Source organism: Glandiceps talaboti, chromosome 7 (genome assembly GCF_964340395.1).
Source record: "Glandiceps talaboti chromosome 7, keGlaTala1.1, whole genome shotgun sequence".
Lineage (NCBI taxonomy): Eukaryota > Metazoa > Hemichordata > Enteropneusta > Spengelidae > Glandiceps > Glandiceps talaboti.
The window spans coordinates 4,238,924-4,261,651 of NC_135555.1; the positions used below are offsets into that span (position 1 = coordinate 4,238,924).

A 22,728-nucleotide genomic window follows, 5' to 3' on the forward strand; every position below is an offset into this window, starting at 1 on the left:
CCTGGTTTTTAATTGCCTTCACTTTTGTTGTGAGCAGATGTTTTGTTTTCCTTCAAGGAAAATGGTTATGATCTGCTACTTGTAAAGGTTTTGTTATCGCATACAGCAGGAAGGATACATGAGGGGTTTATTGGGGTGTTTGCATACTGTTTTGTCTTGAGGAAACTTATAGTGAATCACAGAAAGATTCAGATAATATTATATAAAGTGAACAGTTCACTATAACAAACACCCTTTCATGTCATATAAGGAGTTTGTTATAAAGAAACAAAGACCTGTATGAAACCATTTCTTTTGAAAGAACTCAGCAGACATGTTTACCCATAAAATAACTGGCAACTTGATATCTTTAACTCCTCCATTTTTGCTAAGTATTGTTTTTACTCAAAAGTGTTACATGAATTAAACAGTGAATTTGTAAATTTTGTGTGATTCTTAGTTCCAAGTACTTTCAGTTGATTGAAGAGCAAGGACCAAATGGTAGGGTTACCAGGTTTAGAACTATCCAGATGTTTTATTTATTTATTTTATTTATTTCGTAGTCTTTATCACAGGTTTGATGAGAGATCGTATGAATAGCAACAAAAATATCAACAAATACTGCTCATCAAGATAGACGAGACCTTGCTAATAACAGATACTCTAATAATTGACATTAAAATCCACAAAGAATACAAATAACAGTCTGTGAAAGGAATGAATAAACAGGTGCAAGTCACCCCTACGTGTGTTGCCAGGAGGCAATATTGCTATAAATTGTAGCCAAAAATGTGCACATTACTTCTTTATATCACGGAGAAGTAGTTGCCATGCCATTTGATCTAGCCAAACAGCAAATACACAACAATTTTGTCATCTAAAATCAACTGTAAGAGTATTTATTTTTTGATATCACGAAGAAGTAGTTGCCATGCCATTTGATCTAGCCAAACAGCAAATACACAACAATTTTGTCATCTAATATCAACTGTAAGAGTATTTATTTTTTGATATCACGGAGAAGTAGTTGCCATGCCGTTTGATCTTAGTAGCCAAACAGCAAATACACAACAATTTTGTCATCTAAAATCAACTGTAAGAGTATTTATTTTTTGAGAAAGTGAGTAAATGTGACTACTGAAATCAGGCAAGACATAAGTATCGGATATACATGTAGTCAAACATTCTCCTTCTCGTGCAAAAACCATGCAACTTGATTTTGTCACAGTCTGTATTCTTACATAGTAGAGAAGTTAGGTCAAACTTCTACTCGGTTTGTGTTGGATGTTTGGGGTGCTTTCAAAATGTTTGTTATCAGGTGTTAATTCAAGTTGTGCAAGCTAGATATCCAAATATTCGAACAAGCCTGATTTCAAATTACCTTATATCCTCAGAAAGAAACCTCATTGAAGTATTAGCTGTCACCTTTTGTGAGTTGTAAGTGTTCTGATTCAGCAGCTGTTTTCTAGTACTTGATTGTGAATAAAACAGGTTAATGGAAATATCAGAACTGGGCTAACTTGAATACTAGATTGCCGCAAGGTGTAAATCTGTAAACTACCTCTCTACCCAACTGCATGTATAATTAAAACACCAACAGCTTACTGTAGTCGTGAAACCTTTCTCACAACCGCTGAATGTGTACCCGCGGGAACAAACTGAATTTTTTATTCATAGTGTTTTCCAAGAGTTAGATTGAATTTGTTTTAAGCCAGATTGTCTTTCTTGAGGGACATGTTACTCACTTAACAGCAGAATGAAAAGTAAAATTATTTATTTATTTTTTTCTGAAGAGGAAATAGATGTCGGCTTTGTTAGTTGGACTCTGTATCATTATTTTTGAAAATCTCCAGAAGTATGTTTCAGCAAATTTGATATTTATACATGCATCAAATTTCTAACAGTTTTTATTTTTTTCATTTTGTGATAATTGATATAGGAGAGATAAACTAAATTATTGATGCAATATGTATAGTATTGGTACTAAAGTATTCAGCACACATAATAATGTCTTGCAGTTACAATAGTACAAGTTTGTTGACATTATGTGTGTGTGTGTGTGTGTGTGTGTGTGTGTGTGTGTGTGTATGCATGTATGTATGTATGTATGTATGTATGTATGTATGTATGTATGTATGTATGTATGTGTATGTATGCATGCGCACGTGTGTGTGTGTGTATGTATGTATGTATGTATGTATGTATGTATGTATGTATGTAAAAATATGTATGTATGTATGTATGTATGTATGTATGTATGTATGTATGTATGTATGTATGTATGTATGTATGTATGTATGTATGTATGTATGTGTATGTAAGTATGTCTGTGTGTCTGCCTGCTTGCCTGTGTAGAGAACACAAATTCACAATTGAAAACTGGATGGCCTCAACAAACTCTACTCAAAAGGTTTCCAAAAGTTCTATTTAAACTATTTTTGGCCCTGTTATTAACAGAGCATCATCAGGACAGTCAGTTCAGTCTGAACCACATAGCAGTGACTGTCATTGAAGCTAGTCAGTCTAAACCACATAGCAGTGACTGTCATTGAAGCTAGTCAGTCTAAACCACATAGCAGTGACTGTCATTGAAGCTAGTCAGTCTAAACCACATAGCAATGACTCATTGAAGCTAGTCAGTCTGAACCACATAGCAATGACTCATTGAAGCTAGTCAGTGTGAGCCACATAGCAATGACTGTCATTGAAGCTAGTCAGTCTGAACCACATAGCAATGACTGTCATTGAAGCTAGTCAGTCTGAACCACATAGCAGTGACTGTCATTGAAGCTAGTCAGTCTAAACCACATAGCAATGACTGTCATTGAAGCTAGTCAGTCTGAACCACATCAATGACTGTCATTGAAGCTAGTCAGTCTAAACCACATAGCAATGACTCATTGAAGCTAGTCAGTCTAAACCACATAGCAATGACTGTCATTGAAGCTAGTCAGTCTGAACCACATAGCAATGACTCATTGAAGCTAGTCAGTCTGAACCACATAGCAATGACTGTCATTGAAGCTAGTCAGTCTAAACCACATAGCAATGACTGTCATTGAAGCTAATCAGTCAGAACCACATAGCAGTGACTGTCATTGAAGCTAGTCAGTCTAAACCACATAGCAATGACTGTCATTGAAGCTAGTCAGTCTAAACCACATAGCAATGACTCATTGAAGCTAGTCAGTCTAAACCACATAGCAATGACTGTCATTGAAGCTAGTCAGTCTGAACCACATAGCAATGACTCATTGAAGCTAGTCAGTCTAAACCACATAGCAATGACTGTCATTGAAGCTAGTCAGTCTAAACCACATAGCAGTGACTGTCATTGAAGCTAGTCAGTCTGAACCACATAGCAATGACTGTCATTGAAGCTAGTCAGTCTAAACCACATAGCAGTGACTGTCATTGAAGCTAGTCAGTCTAAACCACATAGCAATGACTGTCATTGAAGCTAGTCAGTCTAAACCACATAGCAATGACTGTCGTTGAAGCTAGTCAGTCAGAACCACATATCAGTGACTGTCATTGAAGCTAGTCAGTCTGAACCACATAGCAGTGACTGTCATTGAAGCTAGTCAGTCAGAACCACATAGCAGTGACTGTCATTGAAGCTAAATCAGACTAGCTGTGATCATATGACAAATCAAATACTTAGTGATAGTCAAATCACGCAATCAGCTTGTTATCTCGTACACCTTTAGGTTCTCTTTCCAAAACACACAATGCACAATTCACAGTGTCCATAATTTTTTTTTTCAACATACTACACCAGATATTTCTGCAAGCATAACACAGAATAGGACTTTTCTTGAGAGATATTATGGCATGGTAATCTTATCAGAAAATATCGCCTGGTATTTGTAAATGACGCAAATTTCCCAGAAAGACATGACTCTTTTTATAGGTTTACTTATTGAATTTTTTGAGTAAGGAGCACAGGAAATTCTCCTGGCAACTAAATGCAGTGTTCCTGCAGATAAGCTCTTAAAAGACCTGATCTTTTTACGATATCAAAATCAATGTTGCTGTAAAGGTGAATTTTCCATGCAAGAAAGTAAATTTCCAAAGTAGATATAATCTGTTCAAGAGACATTTGTTTGTAAATTTGTGAAGCAGACACCATGGCGACTGAGCCCTGTAAGAGTCAGTGGGTAGAAACATTTGGCGCAGTTTTATTTTGTGTCAGATTAGCTGCTAATGTGATGTAGACTGTGATCTTAGTAGACGTTGGCTGGCCATGCTGTTAGTTGTATTGCGCCCTGAGCTTTCTGATTTACTGATGGAGTAAGTGGTCTCCTTTGAGGCTTCAATCTTTGTCTGTCCTCAACAACTTGCTGTGAGAGTGTGCATTAGTATTAGATGCATATACTTCAAAATGACCCTGAAAATAGTGTTTGTGATTTTTTGTTGTCTCTGGTGACTGGAAGTTGAGCTGTATACAAGTCATGAAGTAAGAAAATGACCAAATGATTATTGATAATCACAAAATATTGTACCCCAACAACCATGAACACCTGTCGGGGAAATTGTGGCTGACTAATGCACACTGAAGCTGTATATCTGACGAGTCAGTGTGAGATAATATAATTTGTTGAGATGCACAAACATTTTGTCGTATTCTAGCTTCTGGAACCTTTGCTATCAAGAGAGATATAGGCACCAGTGTTGTAAAAGTAACAATGTGAACATGACTTGTGATGAATACATATGTATTGATTTTACAGCAGTGTAAAATGGTGACCACTGTAAAAGTAACAATGTGAACATGACTTTAATGTGATGAATACATATGTATTGATTTTACAGCAGGCATGTTCCTTCCTCATCATGTTGAAATCAAATTATCAATAGTTACCCTGAAGGAAGTCTTGTTTTTGATAGAATCTGTTCATGAAATAGATTAATTCATACTCAGTGTGTAATTAGCTTCAGGGTATTAAAATTCCAATACATGCTGCTATGATAAGATGAGAGAGAAAAGGAAAGTAATTTATTGATAGTCGATAATTAGGATGGAAAGAGATTGTAATAGAGTTAATCATACCAGTTGTGTCAACCAATCTGAGAGAGTATGTAAGAGGTGACATGATATTTGCAAGGAGTATATTTTGATGTTACTTTCAATCGCTTCGAACATTTTATTTGTACAGTGTACTATGATAGATATAAAGACTGAGAAGCAACCGTTTGGATGAATTTGTCACAACTGTAATAAGGCTACACATACATGGTCTCCAAGCCAAAATATTACAATTTCCTCCCTAGGTTAAATTGTGTAATTCCTGTTTCAGATAACAACTTTGAGAATAGCTATTCACAGTGTGTTTATTCATATGCATGATTGAAACAATTTAAAATTTATCTGAGCTAGCAATATGTTATGAATATTTTAAACGATTTAATATTTGTTCGATCACGAAACTGAGATTGCACGGTGATAATGTGAAATATTGCAGCTGACTCAGGGACATCGACAGTGTTGGGAAAAATGATGTTTATTTAATGATGAAAATTTTAATGCCTAATCAGGATAATGAAGGAAGAAAGAAAGCGTTAGCATAAACAGAGAATTTAGTGCCTTTGTATGTGATGTCTGTCACTATTCAACTTATGTGACGATGATTCATAGTTCTACAGAGAGATAAACAATTCTCTTGAAACTGAATGTAGACTGTAGAGTTGTAATGTATGTTGACAGTGAACCCTTTAACGCAGCTCTTGAGGTTAGGACTGCAATTATGAAGAAAAATGATGTTGAAGATAGCGGCCTTCTGTCGGTGAAAAGCACTCAGTTGGAAATTGTTTTGACATGAGTGAAGAAAATAAGTACCCAAGAGATACGTATATACATACATAATCATTTCTGTGGTTTTGAGAATGTGTTTAAAATATAATTATGGACATGAAACAAGGGTATTATTAAATCAGAGTATGACAGGACATGTCAGTAATCATCAATTCTTTGTCCTAGATAGATAACACACCATTGTAGATTCACATGTCATACAGACTGTGAGGTATGCCAACGAATATGAATCTATCCCTACAGGAGTAGTGGTTTCCATGGTAATTTGTACAATATCTTCAGGAGTGATTAGCAAGATCAAGAAACTTGTTTTTATTTTGAGAGTAAAAAAGAAATTGCCTCAAGCAATCTATTCACAAGGTTTTATTAGTAAAACCTACACAATCAGGAATCAGGCAGCGTTTTATAGCTGCCTCTAGAGGGCGCTGTATAAGTTGTAGTGTCTGCTGTATTTGTTGCCAGTCTGTCGTGATTGTCAGTACACAGGAGATGTGTGATTGCTGTATACACAGTCTGTAAGCAAGCATACCAACTTCCAGTACCTCGATCACCATGTATAGATTTGGAGAGCTTATGGTTCCAACACGATGGTAGAAATATTTCTAACTTTTTGTTCTTTATTTTCAAAATTATCAATTATTTTCTTCCTTTTTGTTAATTTGAAAAGTCGTACATGTTTTAGATTGTTAGTACGTGAGAGTGTCTGCAGATGTGTAGATTGATCACCTGACCTCTCAGCAGCAGAAGCTGATTGCTTTTGTGGACGATCTCTTATCGATTTGCATTTTTTTCCATCGAAAGATAATGAGATGGCAACAGTTCACAGAGCTAATTTATTTTTGTGTATTTTTCCTTTACATGTTTTCCACCTTTTACCTGTATATCGATATTACATATTCATCACATTCCCAGTATATAGTGTTTTCATTAACACTCATTCTAAGTCTGGTTTGTTTCTGCATTTTTGAAGATGTTTTAATTTTGTCTCGTCACCATTACAAAGAGAACCATCAGTAGTTCCATATCAGATTTACCAGTTACTCCTTTGTTCAAAATATCCAATTGTTGAAGGTCGTACAAATAATGCACTTTAAGGAACATGGCGTACAGTGACAGAATTAACAAGACAATTTGTCGGCTCACTTCTCACATCTGATACTGACCTTGTAGCTCTATTATTTTTTTTCGTACTGCTAATTTGCCAAGGGGTTTATACAACTAGTAGATATTGTAAACCAACTGCAGTCATTTCTGGTAAAGCTTTGTACATTGAAGTACAACATTTTTGTACAAATCTTGTCATGTTTGTAGTGGATGAATGTACAACTCCTGTGCAACAGAGGGAAATAAGGTTTATTCTCTATCCACTAACTCCGCTGTCTATTTGCTTTGCTTTCCAAGCCACTCATGGCTGTTCAGGAATGGCGTATTTGAGAGACTATTTTGACCCACTGTAGTTATTAAAGTGACTCTATCCACTAACTTTGCTATCTATTTGCTTTGCTTTCCATGCAAACTTCCTGCGGTAGGAATGGCGTATTTGAGAGACTGTATGACCCACTAGCACTCACACCTCTTGAAATCTTTGATTACCATAGAGACGGATACTTTGAGAGGTAGTCTTCAAATTCATTGCATCTCATGTTTTACAGTGGTTTCTTAACTCCTCAGTCGTGGCTACTTCCATGTTCCGGTTCACTTGAATCTTTGTCTCAAAGGTTATTTACTTTAGCTTGTCTTCTTTTTTTTGCACTTTTTGTGTGCTTTTATGTGTCAGTGTGAAATACTGTACTACAGTACACATTTATTTGATTTCAGTGGTAATGCATCTTTGATTTAGCTTTGCATCAATACTTTGTTGTTGTTTTTGCATTAATAATTTATTTTTTTGTGCACAAAGATGCAAATGTCAAAGACAGTGGCATATATGTCATACATTTTGACATCGATGTTTCATATCTGACATATCCTTCTTCAAAGTACAACTCAAAAGAATGTAGTTGTTACAAGATATAGGAATGATTTCCATTTAAAGTACATTGTTCAGTTTGCAGAGCAAACATTCTCTCTAAATCACAATATGTTAAAATATTTATTTTTTTTAAATTTCAGTTAGATTGAGAATCCGAAATATGAAATAATATCACTGCTATGACTATTGCCACGTATTATTTTTATTTATTCAATGCTGTGTAATAAGTTTGGAAATGACTACACATGTTTAGAACTACTTATCAAATTTGAAAGTATTTAATCTCTGGTAACTTTTCTTTCTGTATCTACTTTCTTCTGTGCCTGTGTTTCTGTTTACTGTATATTTATTTGATGATTTTGAATTTCCAGATATTTTTCCTAGTACCGGGTATATACTTTTTTGAAAAGTACAACCTATGCCTTTGCTTGCTTTATTATTTATTATTTAATTTCATGTTATTATTTTTTTACACACTTTTTAAACCAAATATGTATCACATTGTCCATATCTGTGACACATTGTCTTTAAAAGATCAATCAGCTGTTAACAGCAATAAGCCCTGAAGGAGTTAAGAATCCCACACAAAGTTGAAATCATGACAAATGTAAATTTATATTCGCTATGTGTATGTTGTAGAATACCCATCATAGCTTAATGTCTGTGCTAATGTGCATGCTATAATAATGCATTTGGTTGTCGAATGGTGTTTGTCTATGTGTATTGATGCATGAAAAGTAGTTTCCCCTTCCATCTTTCTAGTTTGGTACATCCCTTTTGTATTTGTGGACTGGGCTATTCTACTTTGTGTAAATGAGGGGGAGGAGGGAGATGCGAGGCCATCACTGGTCTGTCTGCAAAGATAATTGTGTGATATTAAGTAGTGATGTGTTTATATAATAATCAAATATTTGAAGACACGGAAATCATACTGATTTTGTGTAACTCAATTTTCAAGTTCATTAAATCTTTGTACTGTGTCATTAAAGTTAAGTAGTCCTACACGAGATGATTTAGTGTAAACTTAAATAAAACATTTATACTGTGTAATTTTCTGGATGAACACAACGATGATTTTTATCCATTTCTTACTGTATTTATGTAACATCAAGTGATATGTTGTAATGTTTAGTTCTGATAGCATAATCAGAAGTTATAGCTACCTGCTAGTAATGTTTTGCCTGTTCCAGTTAGAGGCCAGGGTTTCAATCCCAGGTTCTTCCATTAGTGTTATCTTATCAGTGGAACCATAATGATTAAATAGGATTATACTTTTGTCTTTGACCAACTTTTTCTGAAGCTCTGTCAGACAACTGTTTTTCAAACATAAATTATTTGAATCCTTTTTCTGAGTTTAACGAGCCTCATCAAGCTCAGTCTGATTAAAATCCGATGTAGTGTACACATCGCGATTTCTTTTTGGCTGTTACGTTTACTGTCGTTTGTTCTTTTGTGAGCGCTCGTTACATACATCTGACAATACCATAGGTTTTCTCAAACTCAATCTTGTACTGACAAGTAGCCAACCAGAATCAGTTTTTAAATATAACTCTTAACGTTTGAAATTGTAAGAAAGAGAACGACCACACAATAACAATAACATCATTGTCTACACTCTGTGCTTATGCTCTTTTCTAATATAGCGCTCTGAAGTACTGTACATATGTTTCTGTGTATTATGCTTTTTCGTGGGTTGAGTGAATTCACTCAGCACTCTCACGTGGCTCAGGGAAAACCGATGTTATTGTGTCAGAAACGACAGTAAACATAACAGCCAAAAAGAAATTGCGATGTATACACTACATCAGATTTTAAGCAGATTGTATCAAGCTGTGTGTGTACTTGGTCTGTTCAAACACCAAAATATACAACCAAAAACATTGTTTCCTTGTCCTGGAATTACATTTAGTAGTAGTTCTGTACTTAGAGCATAAATAACATACCTCGTGTCAGTATTGTAACAATACAAAAACAGCTGTAGAAGGCGAGGTGATTTAGCCAAAATAAACTAGGTGAATTACTTATGTTGTGAATTTGGAACTACTGCAAAGGAAGGAAAAATTCAGTTTGATAAAACTTTGTAATTAGATCAGACAAACCATTACTTGTGGGTGATATAACTAGTGATTATGCTATCAGAATGGAAGTGTAACATGTTATCAGTAACTAACATTACTTTAACACTAATCCTACACCTGTTTCTTGACATTTTTCAAGAATCTATACTTTAAAATTTACTTTTTTTTTCTGGCAGTTTTTAACCTTTTTTTGTTCCTTTTTGTTTAGGAGGATAACATTTTTGCATAAGACATCACTGCACAATTTTTTTTTTACAATTTAATTATGAAATCTTTTATGAATTAACCATATTCTTAGTCATAACTTGCACTAAAACAGTAACACTGAATCATTTTATATTTTTCTACAGAGATATTTTTCACTGACAATTTGGTATAATTTATTCATCATTTTTTTTTCAGTCTACATATTAAAGTGTATGATTTAAGCATGTATTTATGTGTATAAGATGTTATTTTTTGCTCTAATTATTTTCTCTGCCAACTCAAGGGAGTGAATTGACTTGTAATGTCCTATAAAATCTGTTTTCAAGATGATGTTCACATACGTATATAGGTATCACTTTCAAATGGATTTTTTTCGAAAGAAGGGAGATGAAAATACTAAAATCATAAAATTCTATGTATTAAATATGAATTGCAATTTTTTGAGTGCCATTAATATAAAAACATAAACAATAAATTTATGTCATGCTTCAGAGTTACTGCTTATTTTGGTTTTAGTTACCATGGTAACTACAAAGTTTTGGTGATTGTACATGGGCATTGATTTGATTGGTCTTTTACAGACTAAACAAGTGTTAGAGAAAACATCAAATAAAACAATGAACAAACGTCATTCTGCCAACATGAGTAACAAAACTGTCATACACCATATACTAGTGTTTACCATGGTAACAAACAATGATGTGATTTGTATTCATTCACCATGGCAACCCATTACCATGGCAACATATTCTATTCCAACCAATGGTGCTGTTTGTCACATGAACTGATGGCATCACTGACTTTGACTCTTCTTGCAGAGGTAACGGTAATATTGATCCTTATGCCCCTCATGTTAGATCGTTTACACCAAGACTATCACCAGCCTCTACGTCAGTACCACCAGCTAAGAGACCTCGCCGTGATTTCACACCTACTACTACTACTACTACTACTACACCTAAACCTACCACTTTTACTACAAAGAAACCCTTCACAGTTTCAAAGACAATTACACAGATTAAAACAGATGATAGTGGTGCAGGAGGTAGGGTTTTTTAATCTCATCTTTATCTACTTTGCTCAAGTTGCTCAAGTCCTGGGGCTTTTTCACTCTATATTTGACACAATAGTATTCTTTTTGAGTGAGTTATTGCATACAGTCAGGTGAACATTAACCCCATACCTTGCGAGACTTCTAGTTTTAAAAACTTGATTCATATTTTCTGTCACAAAATTTGAAATGAATAACAAATTCAAAACATTTGAAAATTTGAGGGTTGCAACTTTGATATAGTGAGAACTAGTTATATATTTACATATTCATGATTCAAACTGCAAATGCATATAATAGATGTTGTAAACTTGTAGGCCATCTATTATTGTACATCAATTTTTAATGTATTTTCAAACTACACTCACTAAGATGTATAAATGTTGTGTTGGAATCTTTTCATCACTAACATCAGCTGTGTCTCTTCTTCATAGAAAAGTATCATTATTGTCAGGTTTCATCTGGTACTTACCTGGCTTAGTAACGTCATAGTGGCTCACCACTCAAGGAACTAGATATTTTCATAAACTATGGGTTCTGGAGAGTCAATTTGTTTGTCATTTTACATCACCCACAATTACTTACGATTTCAGAGAAGCAACAAATTGATCCTGTGCATTTATAGGGTATCTTTGCTATGGGCTAGTGCATCATGGGAGTCAGCAGAAACAATGTATTCCAGTTGTACACTGAATATTAATGAACCATGAGTACCTATACCCTTCAGTGTTTTTATAATAACAGTAGTTTTAGAAAAAAATTTATAAATCATGGTATGTTTTAGAAAGTAATTATTACCATTTTCACCTAAAACTTTGAATACAAAAACAATAATGGAAACAAAGAAAGAAAGATATCAAAGGATATATTATGAATTACTCTTTGTAGTTGTCATGGTAATCTATAACTAATGTGTAATTGTTATGATTTGTTTTCTACAGATCCATCACCAGATATACTTATATGTGGCAACTGTAAAGAACAGTTCACAGATGTTGATGAACTTCAAGAACACAAAAAACAAGGATGCGCACTTAAGTTTGTGTGTAAATGTGCAACCAAGACAGACGTAAACAACCAGAACAGCTCAGGTAGTTAAAATAGCTGATTTAGTAATTTTGTAGATTCACAGTGCCCCCCTCCTCCTCCAGTGCATATATGTTTCTCTTCTATATGCTTCATAGTAGCTCAAATAGTCAATTTTTTATCCTTTTTACCACAGTTCTACCATATTGCTAACTCTAAAACTGTTTTCCTCTTTTCACGAAGTCATATACTACATATTCAAAAGTTATATTTATTTTTCCACTCTGAATCATAATTTATACTGTTCGTCTGTACCATTGTACTGTCTAATTACATTCTTATAAGCCAAGGCATATTATTTTGCTGTGCCATAAAAGAGGGTTGTGATTTTACGAAAAACTACAACAATGTAATTGGCACAGTTTGTTGTGTTCTCCTTCCCATAAACCCCAGACAGTTTCACTGTACAACCAAATATGTTGTTTCCTTTGTTCTGGTGTCATTAGTTTACCTAGTATATTTTGGTCAAATCACTCATCCTTCTTTAGTTGTTATTGTATCTGGTTCAATGACTCAATGACATAGACTTGTCATATGACTGCCATAGAGGGCGTTGTATACTATCGGTATTTCCAACCTGGTGCAGTTTTATGACAAGTATATGTCATTGAATTGTATGCAATAACAGCTGAAGAAGAAGACTGGATGATTCAGCTGAAGTATACTAGGTAATTATTTAATATTAAGTTCAGAACTAGTTGAATTGTACATGACTATTTACCTGACATGGAGTATTAATAAATAATTACGGAGTAACAGTTTTTGGAAGGCATGTTGTGTTTGGCTCACCTGTTTATGGAAGCCATGTTGCATTATGTCTGTAATGATAACGCAATATTGAAATATCAACTTTGGCTATGAGAGACTTCAGTATATTTATTACAGTAGTCGTTCAATACAAAAAGCTTGAATCTTTGACAGGTTTCACACCATGAGTGGGCTTTTTCAAGAAATTTGAATGTAAACGTAAATATTCTAAATAATATTTATTCACTATATTTGTTTAACATTGTAGACTTTCCAGAACCAGTGGCATGGGTGTGCAATATGTGTGCTGAACGATTTAACTCGGCATGGCTATTAATGAGACACGCCAAAGAAAACCATCAAGTACAAGTCTACTCGGAGGAACCACCAGAACTGAAAGATGAATTGAAAGATGAAGACAATGACCCAAAGATGGAAGAGAGCGAAGAGAATGGTGAAAAAAGTCAAGATACCTGTAAAGATGAAGACGAATCTCAGGTAATATTCTTAAACCTGCACTAGATGCAAATGAGAGTTTCTTTCATTAAGTAACCAAAAATGTTTTCACCAAAAATGTATTAATTTCTTGTAAAAAAGACACCATTCTCTCTGTTAAGTAGTGGTCCATATTATCCGTAGGTAGTGTAGTGGCAATTTTAAATCTTGAGCGAAAACTCGGTTTTAAATTTGTCACCATATTAAAACTGCACTAGTTGTAACTGGAGATATCATTTTTTTTATCAGACAACCACAATATAGTTACTGGAAATTGTTAAAATACCAATAATTAGACAATTTGCATATTAATCAGCAGTTGATCTTATCCATAAGTAGTACAGTAATAGGTTGAAATCTTGGTCACCATTGAGGGCACTGATTTTTGGGTGTGGACCCAAAAATCCATTTGCTTTGATTTATTGTAACATATCATGTATACAGCTCCAAAAATATGCTTACCCACCGGTGGTTCATTACTATTCAGGGTGTACGATACCAAGACTAAGTCACTTTATCTAACAAAACATTTATGAAAAACATTGCAGTTGTAGCTGTGAAGTTGTAGAAGATTGATATAAATAGGATTCAACCTTGAGTGAAATGAGACTGTTAAGCCTTCTGGCAAAACATCTCTAATTGTATCAGGGAAACCCTTGTGTGATCTGATTGCTGAAATTATCATATCATTTACCCTTATTTTGAAGACTGTCAATCATAGTGTGTTTTCTTTGTCTGCATCAAAACACAGTATTTGTTCTACTTGCTAAAGGAACAAGGGGAAATCAGTCATAGAGTTAGCATTGACTTCACTTAAGTCCATATTCTATGTTCTACACTCAACAGACTGTATATCATTGGAATGATTTACCTGAATTTGTTATTGAAGCCAAGACTGTGTGTGACTTTAAAATTAGACTTGATCAGCATAAGAACAAAAAGAGGGATTATCTAAGCCTTTGAGGCTTCCTTCCCTGTTTTGCCATGGAGTTTCCATGGCAACCATAGTAAATCATAGTAAATCATTGTTTAGGGGTCTTAGGCTTTGTTAATGTCTTGATTTCTATTCAATGTGAGGCTGTAACTGATCTTGTAATCTGGAATATTGGCCTCACAATGAAGTCCCTTGTGAATCACATTTGCTGTATATATAGCCTTGTATTACTTGTACTATATGCCTGATCAGTGTGTCCTCTAATGATAACCAAATTTTGTTGTTGTGAGTCAAAATGAGAAAAAAAAAGGCATTTCTTGTGAGTCACCACATAGTAAGAGATAGGGAACACCAAATTTTGGTGCATCACTAGAAATTGTGTGCGTCAGTGGCGCATCAAATTGGCTTTGAGGGCATACTGTCCCTGAATCACCATTAACAGTGTAATGTCATCTACATCTCTCATTTCTCAAGTTCAAGTTCAGTCATTCTCATTTGGTCTCCAACTTCAGAACAAATGATTCACACTATTGTATGTAGAAGTACATGTACCTCTCCCCCTTTACTTACGTCATATTTCTAAAGTTGCTTTCCCGTAATAGTTTTTAAATATTTTTATTTTGTTCCCCATTGTTGTACCTTTATCTTGATATCACCACCCCATCATATTAATACATATATTTTATTTCATAGGAAAATGATGAGGATGTCCTATTGGCTGACAACGGAGCTGAACCCGAAGAAGAGGCTAATAACTAGACAGAATAGAAAATAGGATATAGTAATCTTGATGCACCTTGACCTTGAATGACCTTGATAAATTTGCATAACTGGATTGACAAAGTGATCACCCAAAAGATTTTAAAATGAAGATTTTGTCGGTATTGTGGGTTTTTTTTACGGTTTATAAAACTGTAAAGACAGTAGTGTGTCTAGAATCCAACCATCAGAGTTGTAATGGTAGATCCAACCTCTAAATTGTCAATTTATATATATATAAAAATGAAAAAAACCCAGATATGATGTTGTATTGTCCCTATCAGTAGTAACATACCTGTACCAAAATTACAAGTACTACCAAAATTACAATGTTTACATGTTCCCATCACAATTTCTAACAGAAAATGGATTACTTAGTATTAAGTGTTTTGCGTTGTGTTCCAATTCTCTACAAAAATTCATCACTAGCCTATATAACTTTATTAACAGCTATCAGCTTGACAATAATTACTGAGTTGCCAAATTAATTGATCATTGTATGATTAAAGGCAGTATTTTAATGTTCTACTTTGCCAAATTGTATCCACATCTAAGCAGCACGTTATATGTCTTTCAAATTAACGACTCTTTAAACCTAACTACTCCAGATCATGAGATGCTGTCGATTTAATTCATAATTACTCTTGACCTAGGGGGTCATGTGCTCGTTGTTGTCCTTAGTATCTCTCAATTTTGTTCCCTTTACAAATATACTGTAAACCTAGATATTTTTGCTTCTAGAAAATTTTGCTATTTTACAGTCTTCAGCTAGTTTTCAAAGACTAATTTTCACTAATTACCAGACAGGTAGATTGTGTTCATGTCCAAGAAGGCATTTTAGTCATGACTTATTTTTGCGTTTTTGTTTTCTGTAGTGAAAATGTGCAGGTTTACGGTATCTATAAAACACAGAGGGTAATCAGCTATAATTACATAGATGCTTAAAGTTATTGTAAGTAAAATTGATTAAACTTGATAATGAGTTAAAAGATAATACATTCCAAGTTGAAGTAACAGTGTACATGTAGGGACAAAAACTTCATCAAGTGGGGAAACAGTTAAAAATGTGAGATTTAATGATTGTCTTTAGAATGAGTGATAGCAAAGTTGTGGTGATCACAACTGGTGCTCTTAGATTTCAAGAAATTCGCAAGTCTGGGAAAGATTATTTTTCTAAATTATATGCAAATACACATGTTTTGATAGGTATCTACGCAAAAATGAATGCATGATTGCATAACAAAGGAAATATTTCATTTGACACAGGTATCAGTAGTGAGAGCAAGTTGTAGTTGTAAATGTTGTGTAAAACATACAGAAAATTATTGTTATTAAAAAATAATGTACTTATTCGGTCTCAGTGAAACTGACAACCCAGATAATGAGGTGAGGTAATCAACAAATAGTACGAACACCCCCACCCCCACCCCAATTTAGGATAAGTACTAATTAGCATAACAATGGGTGATATCATGTAAATGAAAATGTTGATACAATTTTTCTTTAATGTAAGGCCAATTGCACTTAACAAGGGCTGGCTAAAATATGAACTGTTCCAGAAAAGCAAACGTGATCTGTACATGTGTAATCTGCTTATAATGTTCTACGCATAGAAGATTTCACCTTTGTGTAAAAATACAGTTGAGAGCTTGAAATGCCACCAAGTGAATATTTCAATTTTCTCCAAAAGCAAAATCTGCCATTACAATTCTGTTGTTAATGTGTTTGAGAATGAATATGTACAGCAGTGTTTGTCTTTGTCACTGCCATGGTAGTTATGATCACATGATAATTGGTACTATTTGAACTGACTACTGCAACTTTAATTGGAAGTTTTGAACTCTTATATATGTAGTGCGCCCTCAACATGACCTAAGATTAATGACTTTGTTTTCATATGACTGACGGGGGAGAACAAGAGACAGGATTCTAAATTGCAAAGCATATCATATCTTTATAATGAAATACCAGTAGACATGCATGTCATTGTAGATTGTAAATTACTTAATCGGATATTGTTTGGTGACGGTATTGTCAGTGTCTCTTCTATTTAGTGCCTTAAAACTCACAACTTGCAGTGGACAGGCACCATATTAGCAGTTTCTGAATCTTGCCTTCACATTAAGAGAGATTGGCAAAAAACAGAGAAATCACAAAATACTCGCTCAACAATAGCGGGGAAAAGATGATGATTTTGACATCTCATAGGAGCTCTGGACATTTTATACAATTTTAAAGAAGTTCAGATTACTTTACTTAATGCCAAATCTTGACATTCTCATTATTAAAATGGTCCATTTTGCCTTAAATAAGATTGGAAAACTCCCCTTGAAAGTATCAATGGAACTGTCCATCATTTGTTTAGGACTAATCCATTTCAAAGACAAGGGTGGAGTAGGTTGAGATTTTTGGTGCATCTGTTGATTGCGCTGTGTATATCATATACATGTACTATCACTGTAATAATGTCCTGGGCCAAATCAAAATTATATGACTCAATTTACTCAGTCGCAAGATTTTATCCTAAAGGATTATGGTTTTAAGATATGATCCAGATTGTATATTTTTGTGATTGTATGGCCTTTTTCTTGGACATTTTTTGACTATGTATGTGTCATAGTTTAGGTTAGTGGTATTTTACAAAATTAAATAATATTCAGTGTTTAAAAAAATGTCTTTGAAGATTCTATTGGTTAATAGTATAACTAACTACTAGAGAGGAAGAGATGAAACATAGAGAGACTTAAATGTGAATAAGAAAATGTTTTTGATGTAGTTTGCATGATGATGATGATGATGATGATGATGATGATGATGATGATGGTTGTTGTGGTGGTGGTTGTATTGTGATTTAGACCAGGATTTTTGCCTGTAGAGTCTTTAACACAAAGAAGTCATGATTTGATGTTTTTGTTTATTATGGACAAGTTGATTCTTGTTCATATGTGATGTATATTTACTGTTTAGACAAATGTACAAATGTGATAAAAGACACAGAAAACAGACATCACAGAGATGTTCAAAATATCCAGGCATAATTCCACAACATGATGCTCTTGAAATATTGTGCGAAAAATTTGAAGCACAGTTTCATGTTGAAAGTGTGCTGTCACTGTGACAGTTTTGGTAGCTGTAACTGTTCATAATTTTTCATTAATTATTGTCCATTGAAAAGTACAGCAAACCTTTACATACAGTGGTCCAATTATTTTGATATGCTGAAATATACTTCTTTGTGAGTGATTGATAGTAATATGTACACTCACATCATGGAAATATATAAAGTTGTGAAAGAAATACGGACCTGTTACTCATCTGTCAACATATTGTACAGTTGTCAATGCTGATAGGGTTTGATCACTGAGTAAATTATACATGGCTTCAGAAAGTACAGTATAAATAAATTGAAGGTGAGAACAACTAAAAATCTGTTCCAGTTACAGCTACCGGGGCCAGCTTGAAAGATCAAACATAGTGGGTGATATATTCTACCAGAATTGTGGTCATGTGTGACAGTTTTACCAGGAAAAAAAAGAACATCAGAAGTTTTTGAGAATATTTGAAATATTTTAATGTTTTTGTTTTGTTCCTGTTATATTTTTCAGTAGACACACTTGTAATCAGAGTACAGTTATTTTGCCCTAACAGGCTTTACCAGATAAAAGGGTTCATGGAATGAGTTCAGTTTGTCTGTCGGTGTGCCCATTTTGCCCTAACAGGCTTTACTCTGTCCACCGGTATTCCCATAGACATTTTGTTTACTGACAGTTGTCAATTTCATTCAAATCTTGCACAAAAATGAGACTTAATATGTTACTCATCCATGTCATGTGATATTGTTTTGTACATTATAGCCAAATGACATCCTTGCCACATTTGTCTGTAGATATGTTCCACAATACACTGTATAATTGATTTTCTATCAAAACACTTGATTTAGACTTTGAAATTTAATGTCAAATAGTTTTACCATATCATAGAACTGTTCAAAATAAGAGTATAGCACAAGCATCCATCACTTTTTATCATAGATACATCTCATGCTTTTCCGTCACAATTTTATCTCCAAACCAGCAGTTTACAGTGTAATAAACTCCACCGATAAACTTGCATCAACTTTCAATCTTGACTGTAGTCCTCTTTCTACCAGGAGGTATCTGTTTGTACACCAAGAAACTACAACTTGGAGAAAAACAGGAATGACTTTCAAGGACAAGTTAGACTTGACATTCATACTTCTTCACTTGCCATGGTCCAGTATAATTTTTTGAACATTGACAATATCTGTATAACTTGGGCACAAAAAATGCTCCTTTTTTTTTAACATTGACAATATCGGTGTAACTTGGCACAAAATATACTGAGGGCATTTTGCCTGTGATTGAGGCTTGTCTCAAATATGTTAACCAAGATGTAAAAAGTTCACAAACTAAAATACCATGACAACAGGAATTCCACTCCACAGAAAGAGTAGCTGTGTGGACGTAATAAAAGTGTCTGATAAATTTTGCCCTCCAGCAGTTCAGTGATGATCAACAGCGAAAAAGTGACATGACCATATTTGCAAACTTTCTTCATCAGCCGGAAGTGTTCTGTAAAATGTTTTCCCATTGACTCCAGAGGGCGCCATTCATTAAAAAAATGTAACCCTGGCGGTGGCAGTCCCTGGATGGGTGGGTACCCATGCTTGTTAGTGAAATTTCGATTGTACCCCTTTTCCTGGAATATTTCTATGAAGAACACTGGGAGAAAATCACTGCAAAAAACACCTCTTTATTTCCAAAATCCAGGAGGTTTCAGTTGTATGGTCCTGGGATTACAGAACTCCAGTACAGGACCTTCGTCCCTGGGCCTTCATCAGGAAGTTTCTTCTGAGAGAAAGTAGAAAAGGGCATCCTACCCCTATTCTCGGAGGGTGATCTGAAAAAGTACCACATTTGACTATTCCACAGCCCTAGATGGCCAATGAAAAAACACCCCCTTTTCTGTGAAATTTCTAACAAGCCTGCTTACCCGCTTCATCCTAGACTGCCACCACCAGGAGTGTAACAAACAAAATCTACATTGTGTAGTTGATGTTGTTGATAGTACTGACCTATGGCTTTCAGTACCTTGGATGTACCTGTCCTGCAAAAACCCTTTGCCCACCCCACTCTTCAGTGACGTGTGGAATGTTCCAATTTTTGAAAGTAAGTTTGGGCAATAAAGCAATTTTTGGTGTTGGAGAACTACCTTTTATTTAGAGTACAGTTTCTTGTGGGTTTTTTTTTTTTTTAATGTTTTTGTTATTCATTGGTGTTTCTGTTATATTTGTGAATTTTAGGGTTTTAGTGTGTGTAATATATACAGATAGAGATTTTTTTTTGAAATTGTTCTTGTACTTTGATCAAACAGACCTGTATATTAATATCTCCCAATCTGGATTGTGATAGACGTGTATCCTGATTGGGAGATATTTCTGACCGTTATGGAGCCATGCTTTGTAAAACAGTATATTCATTGATTTGGTCAATCACATAGGAGTCCTTGATACTACAAAATTGAACTCTTACTATGTGTGTGTGTGTGTGTGTGTGTGTGTGTGTGTGTGTGTGAACTCTTGTGTGTTGCAACACAGGGGACCCAAATAAACAAAGATATATGAACACTCACATACATCCATACATACATGATACAATAGTGAACTTGCAATCCAGACTGAGCATGCTCAGACGCAAAGGACTATGGGATTATCAGTGGTTATCGTAATACCTAATCTGGAGCTACTGATAAAACAAACCTCCCATAATGATCAGGGTGACTATGAATTGATCATTTGTGATCACAAACAATGTAACATTATTGTTTACAATACTATTTGATTAGTATGTATTATCACATTTCCCATGATGTAACATTCAACATGGCGGGTTTGCAAGTTCCGGAGAATTTACTAGAACAGTAGTTGAAGTGTGTTACACATTGATAGTGTATGCAAGGAATGTCCTCTGATTTTAGTACATTTTGGATACTGTGCAAATACAACAGATATTAGACACAACCACAGTGATGATGCAAATTTGAAGTAAATACAACTCTGGTGTAACATAAAGTTATGCCATGGTCACAGTACCTGATCACACAAACTCAATTTACCAGATACAGACAGGGAACTTTTCCTTGTCTGTGCTCAGACTAGACTAGTAACTAGTTGTTTTCTTATCACTCAATCTTATAATTTTGTTGAAGTTTATGTGGATTTATTATGAAATGTACATATTACTCGTAGTCAAATTACTGAACAGTATATACTACATTCTCACAAAGCCTGAGTACATTTCTTCACTGAAGCAACGTAAAATACTGCCTTCCCATGTCTTGGACAGTGCTGTAAAGAGGTGTGTGGTGGTTTTGTGAAAATGCAGTACATCAACATACACAGCAGTATATGACATGAAGTATTGTCCATCTATTCTGGAAATATTTTCTCATGGGGGGGGGGGGGGGATAAGAAAAAATGTTTGGGTAAGGAGTGATTTCTAGTAATGTATTCTGGTGGTAGTACTAGTTACAACTACAACAGTAAAACCAAATAATCAGAATGTCCATTTTTTTCCAAATAATTGATGAGTTTATCCTAACTATTTTGTATCACTTATCACCTAGTTTGTAAAATATGTGTAACAACACCCTATTAGCCAGCACTCCCAAAAGGAAGCACAGACTGTGGAGAGTTGAGTGACATGATGTCTCTTAGAGTGTAGTCTTTACCATTTGCTAGAATTGAGAGACAGCAAGACACACACACAATGAAGAGATACCATGAAAATAGAAACCTAGATCCTACTCAAAACTTGGGTTTGTGATAGAAACAGAAGAGTATACAATGTACATTGACAGGTTCTAAATATAGACATATTGTATGTTACTATAGTTACTGGTGGTCTGTTTGGTTTTGAAGCACACGTCATCTGAATGTAGTTTATCTTGAATATCATGTTTTCTTGTATTTCCTTTTGTTTTTTCCATTGATATCAGAACTATGTTTTGAAATCTGCAAAGTACACTTTTGAGTGAGTGAGTTGTTTGTTTTATTGTACAACTTGTCAACTTAAACAGCTTTAATAATATTTTTATTGGTGTCCAATGTATTCCTATGCCTAGTCATGTCAGTTGTATGTTTCTTGACTACAATGTGACCAATAAAATTTGACAATGAAATGTGAAATTAGAGTGAATTTTGAGTTGATGTGTGTGGATGAAAGAAAACGGTTCTTTCTAAATATGTGGGTCCTTGTTAGAAATGGTCTCTAGAGGGCGCTGTACAATAAATCACCAAGACTGGAAGTTGGAACGCATTTTGTGATTCCTGATAGATTATCGTGCACTCTAATAAATTTTTACCAAATGTTTCTAAAGTCAAAAATATGGGTAAGTAATACTTGGGTGGATGTATTATTGCATATTACCTGGGAAGTGTTACATTCCAAGATTTTTGTTCCAAGAAATAACTTATCAAGGTATCTGCTTTGACTTGTATGCTATATTACATCTAAGGTACAACAAAAATACCACAATTGTGTTTATGAATTTTGTATTCATCCACACATTTCCAGATCAGGTTTT

The 22,728-nt window shown here is 34.5% G+C and overlaps 1 protein-coding gene across 2 annotated transcripts in view; it reads left to right on the top strand.

The window, feature by feature from the left end:
• The window catches only part of LOC144437575 (uncharacterized), a 103,662-nt gene extending 85,803 nt beyond the window's left edge, over nucleotides 1–17,859 (top strand). For both annotated transcript variants that reach the window (XM_078126537.1, XM_078126538.1), the window contains 4 exons: nucleotides 10,870–11,096; nucleotides 12,044–12,193; nucleotides 13,204–13,433; nucleotides 15,058–17,859. In XM_078126537.1, coding sequence (XP_077982663.1) covers nucleotides 10,870–11,096; nucleotides 12,044–12,193; nucleotides 13,204–13,433; nucleotides 15,058–15,123 — 673 coding nt within the window. In that variant the 3' untranslated portion in view covers nucleotides 15,124–17,859. The remainder of the gene's footprint in view (nucleotides 1–10,869; nucleotides 11,097–12,043; nucleotides 12,194–13,203; nucleotides 13,434–15,057) is intronic.
• The last annotated feature ends 4,869 nt before the right edge of the window (nucleotides 17,860–22,728 follow it).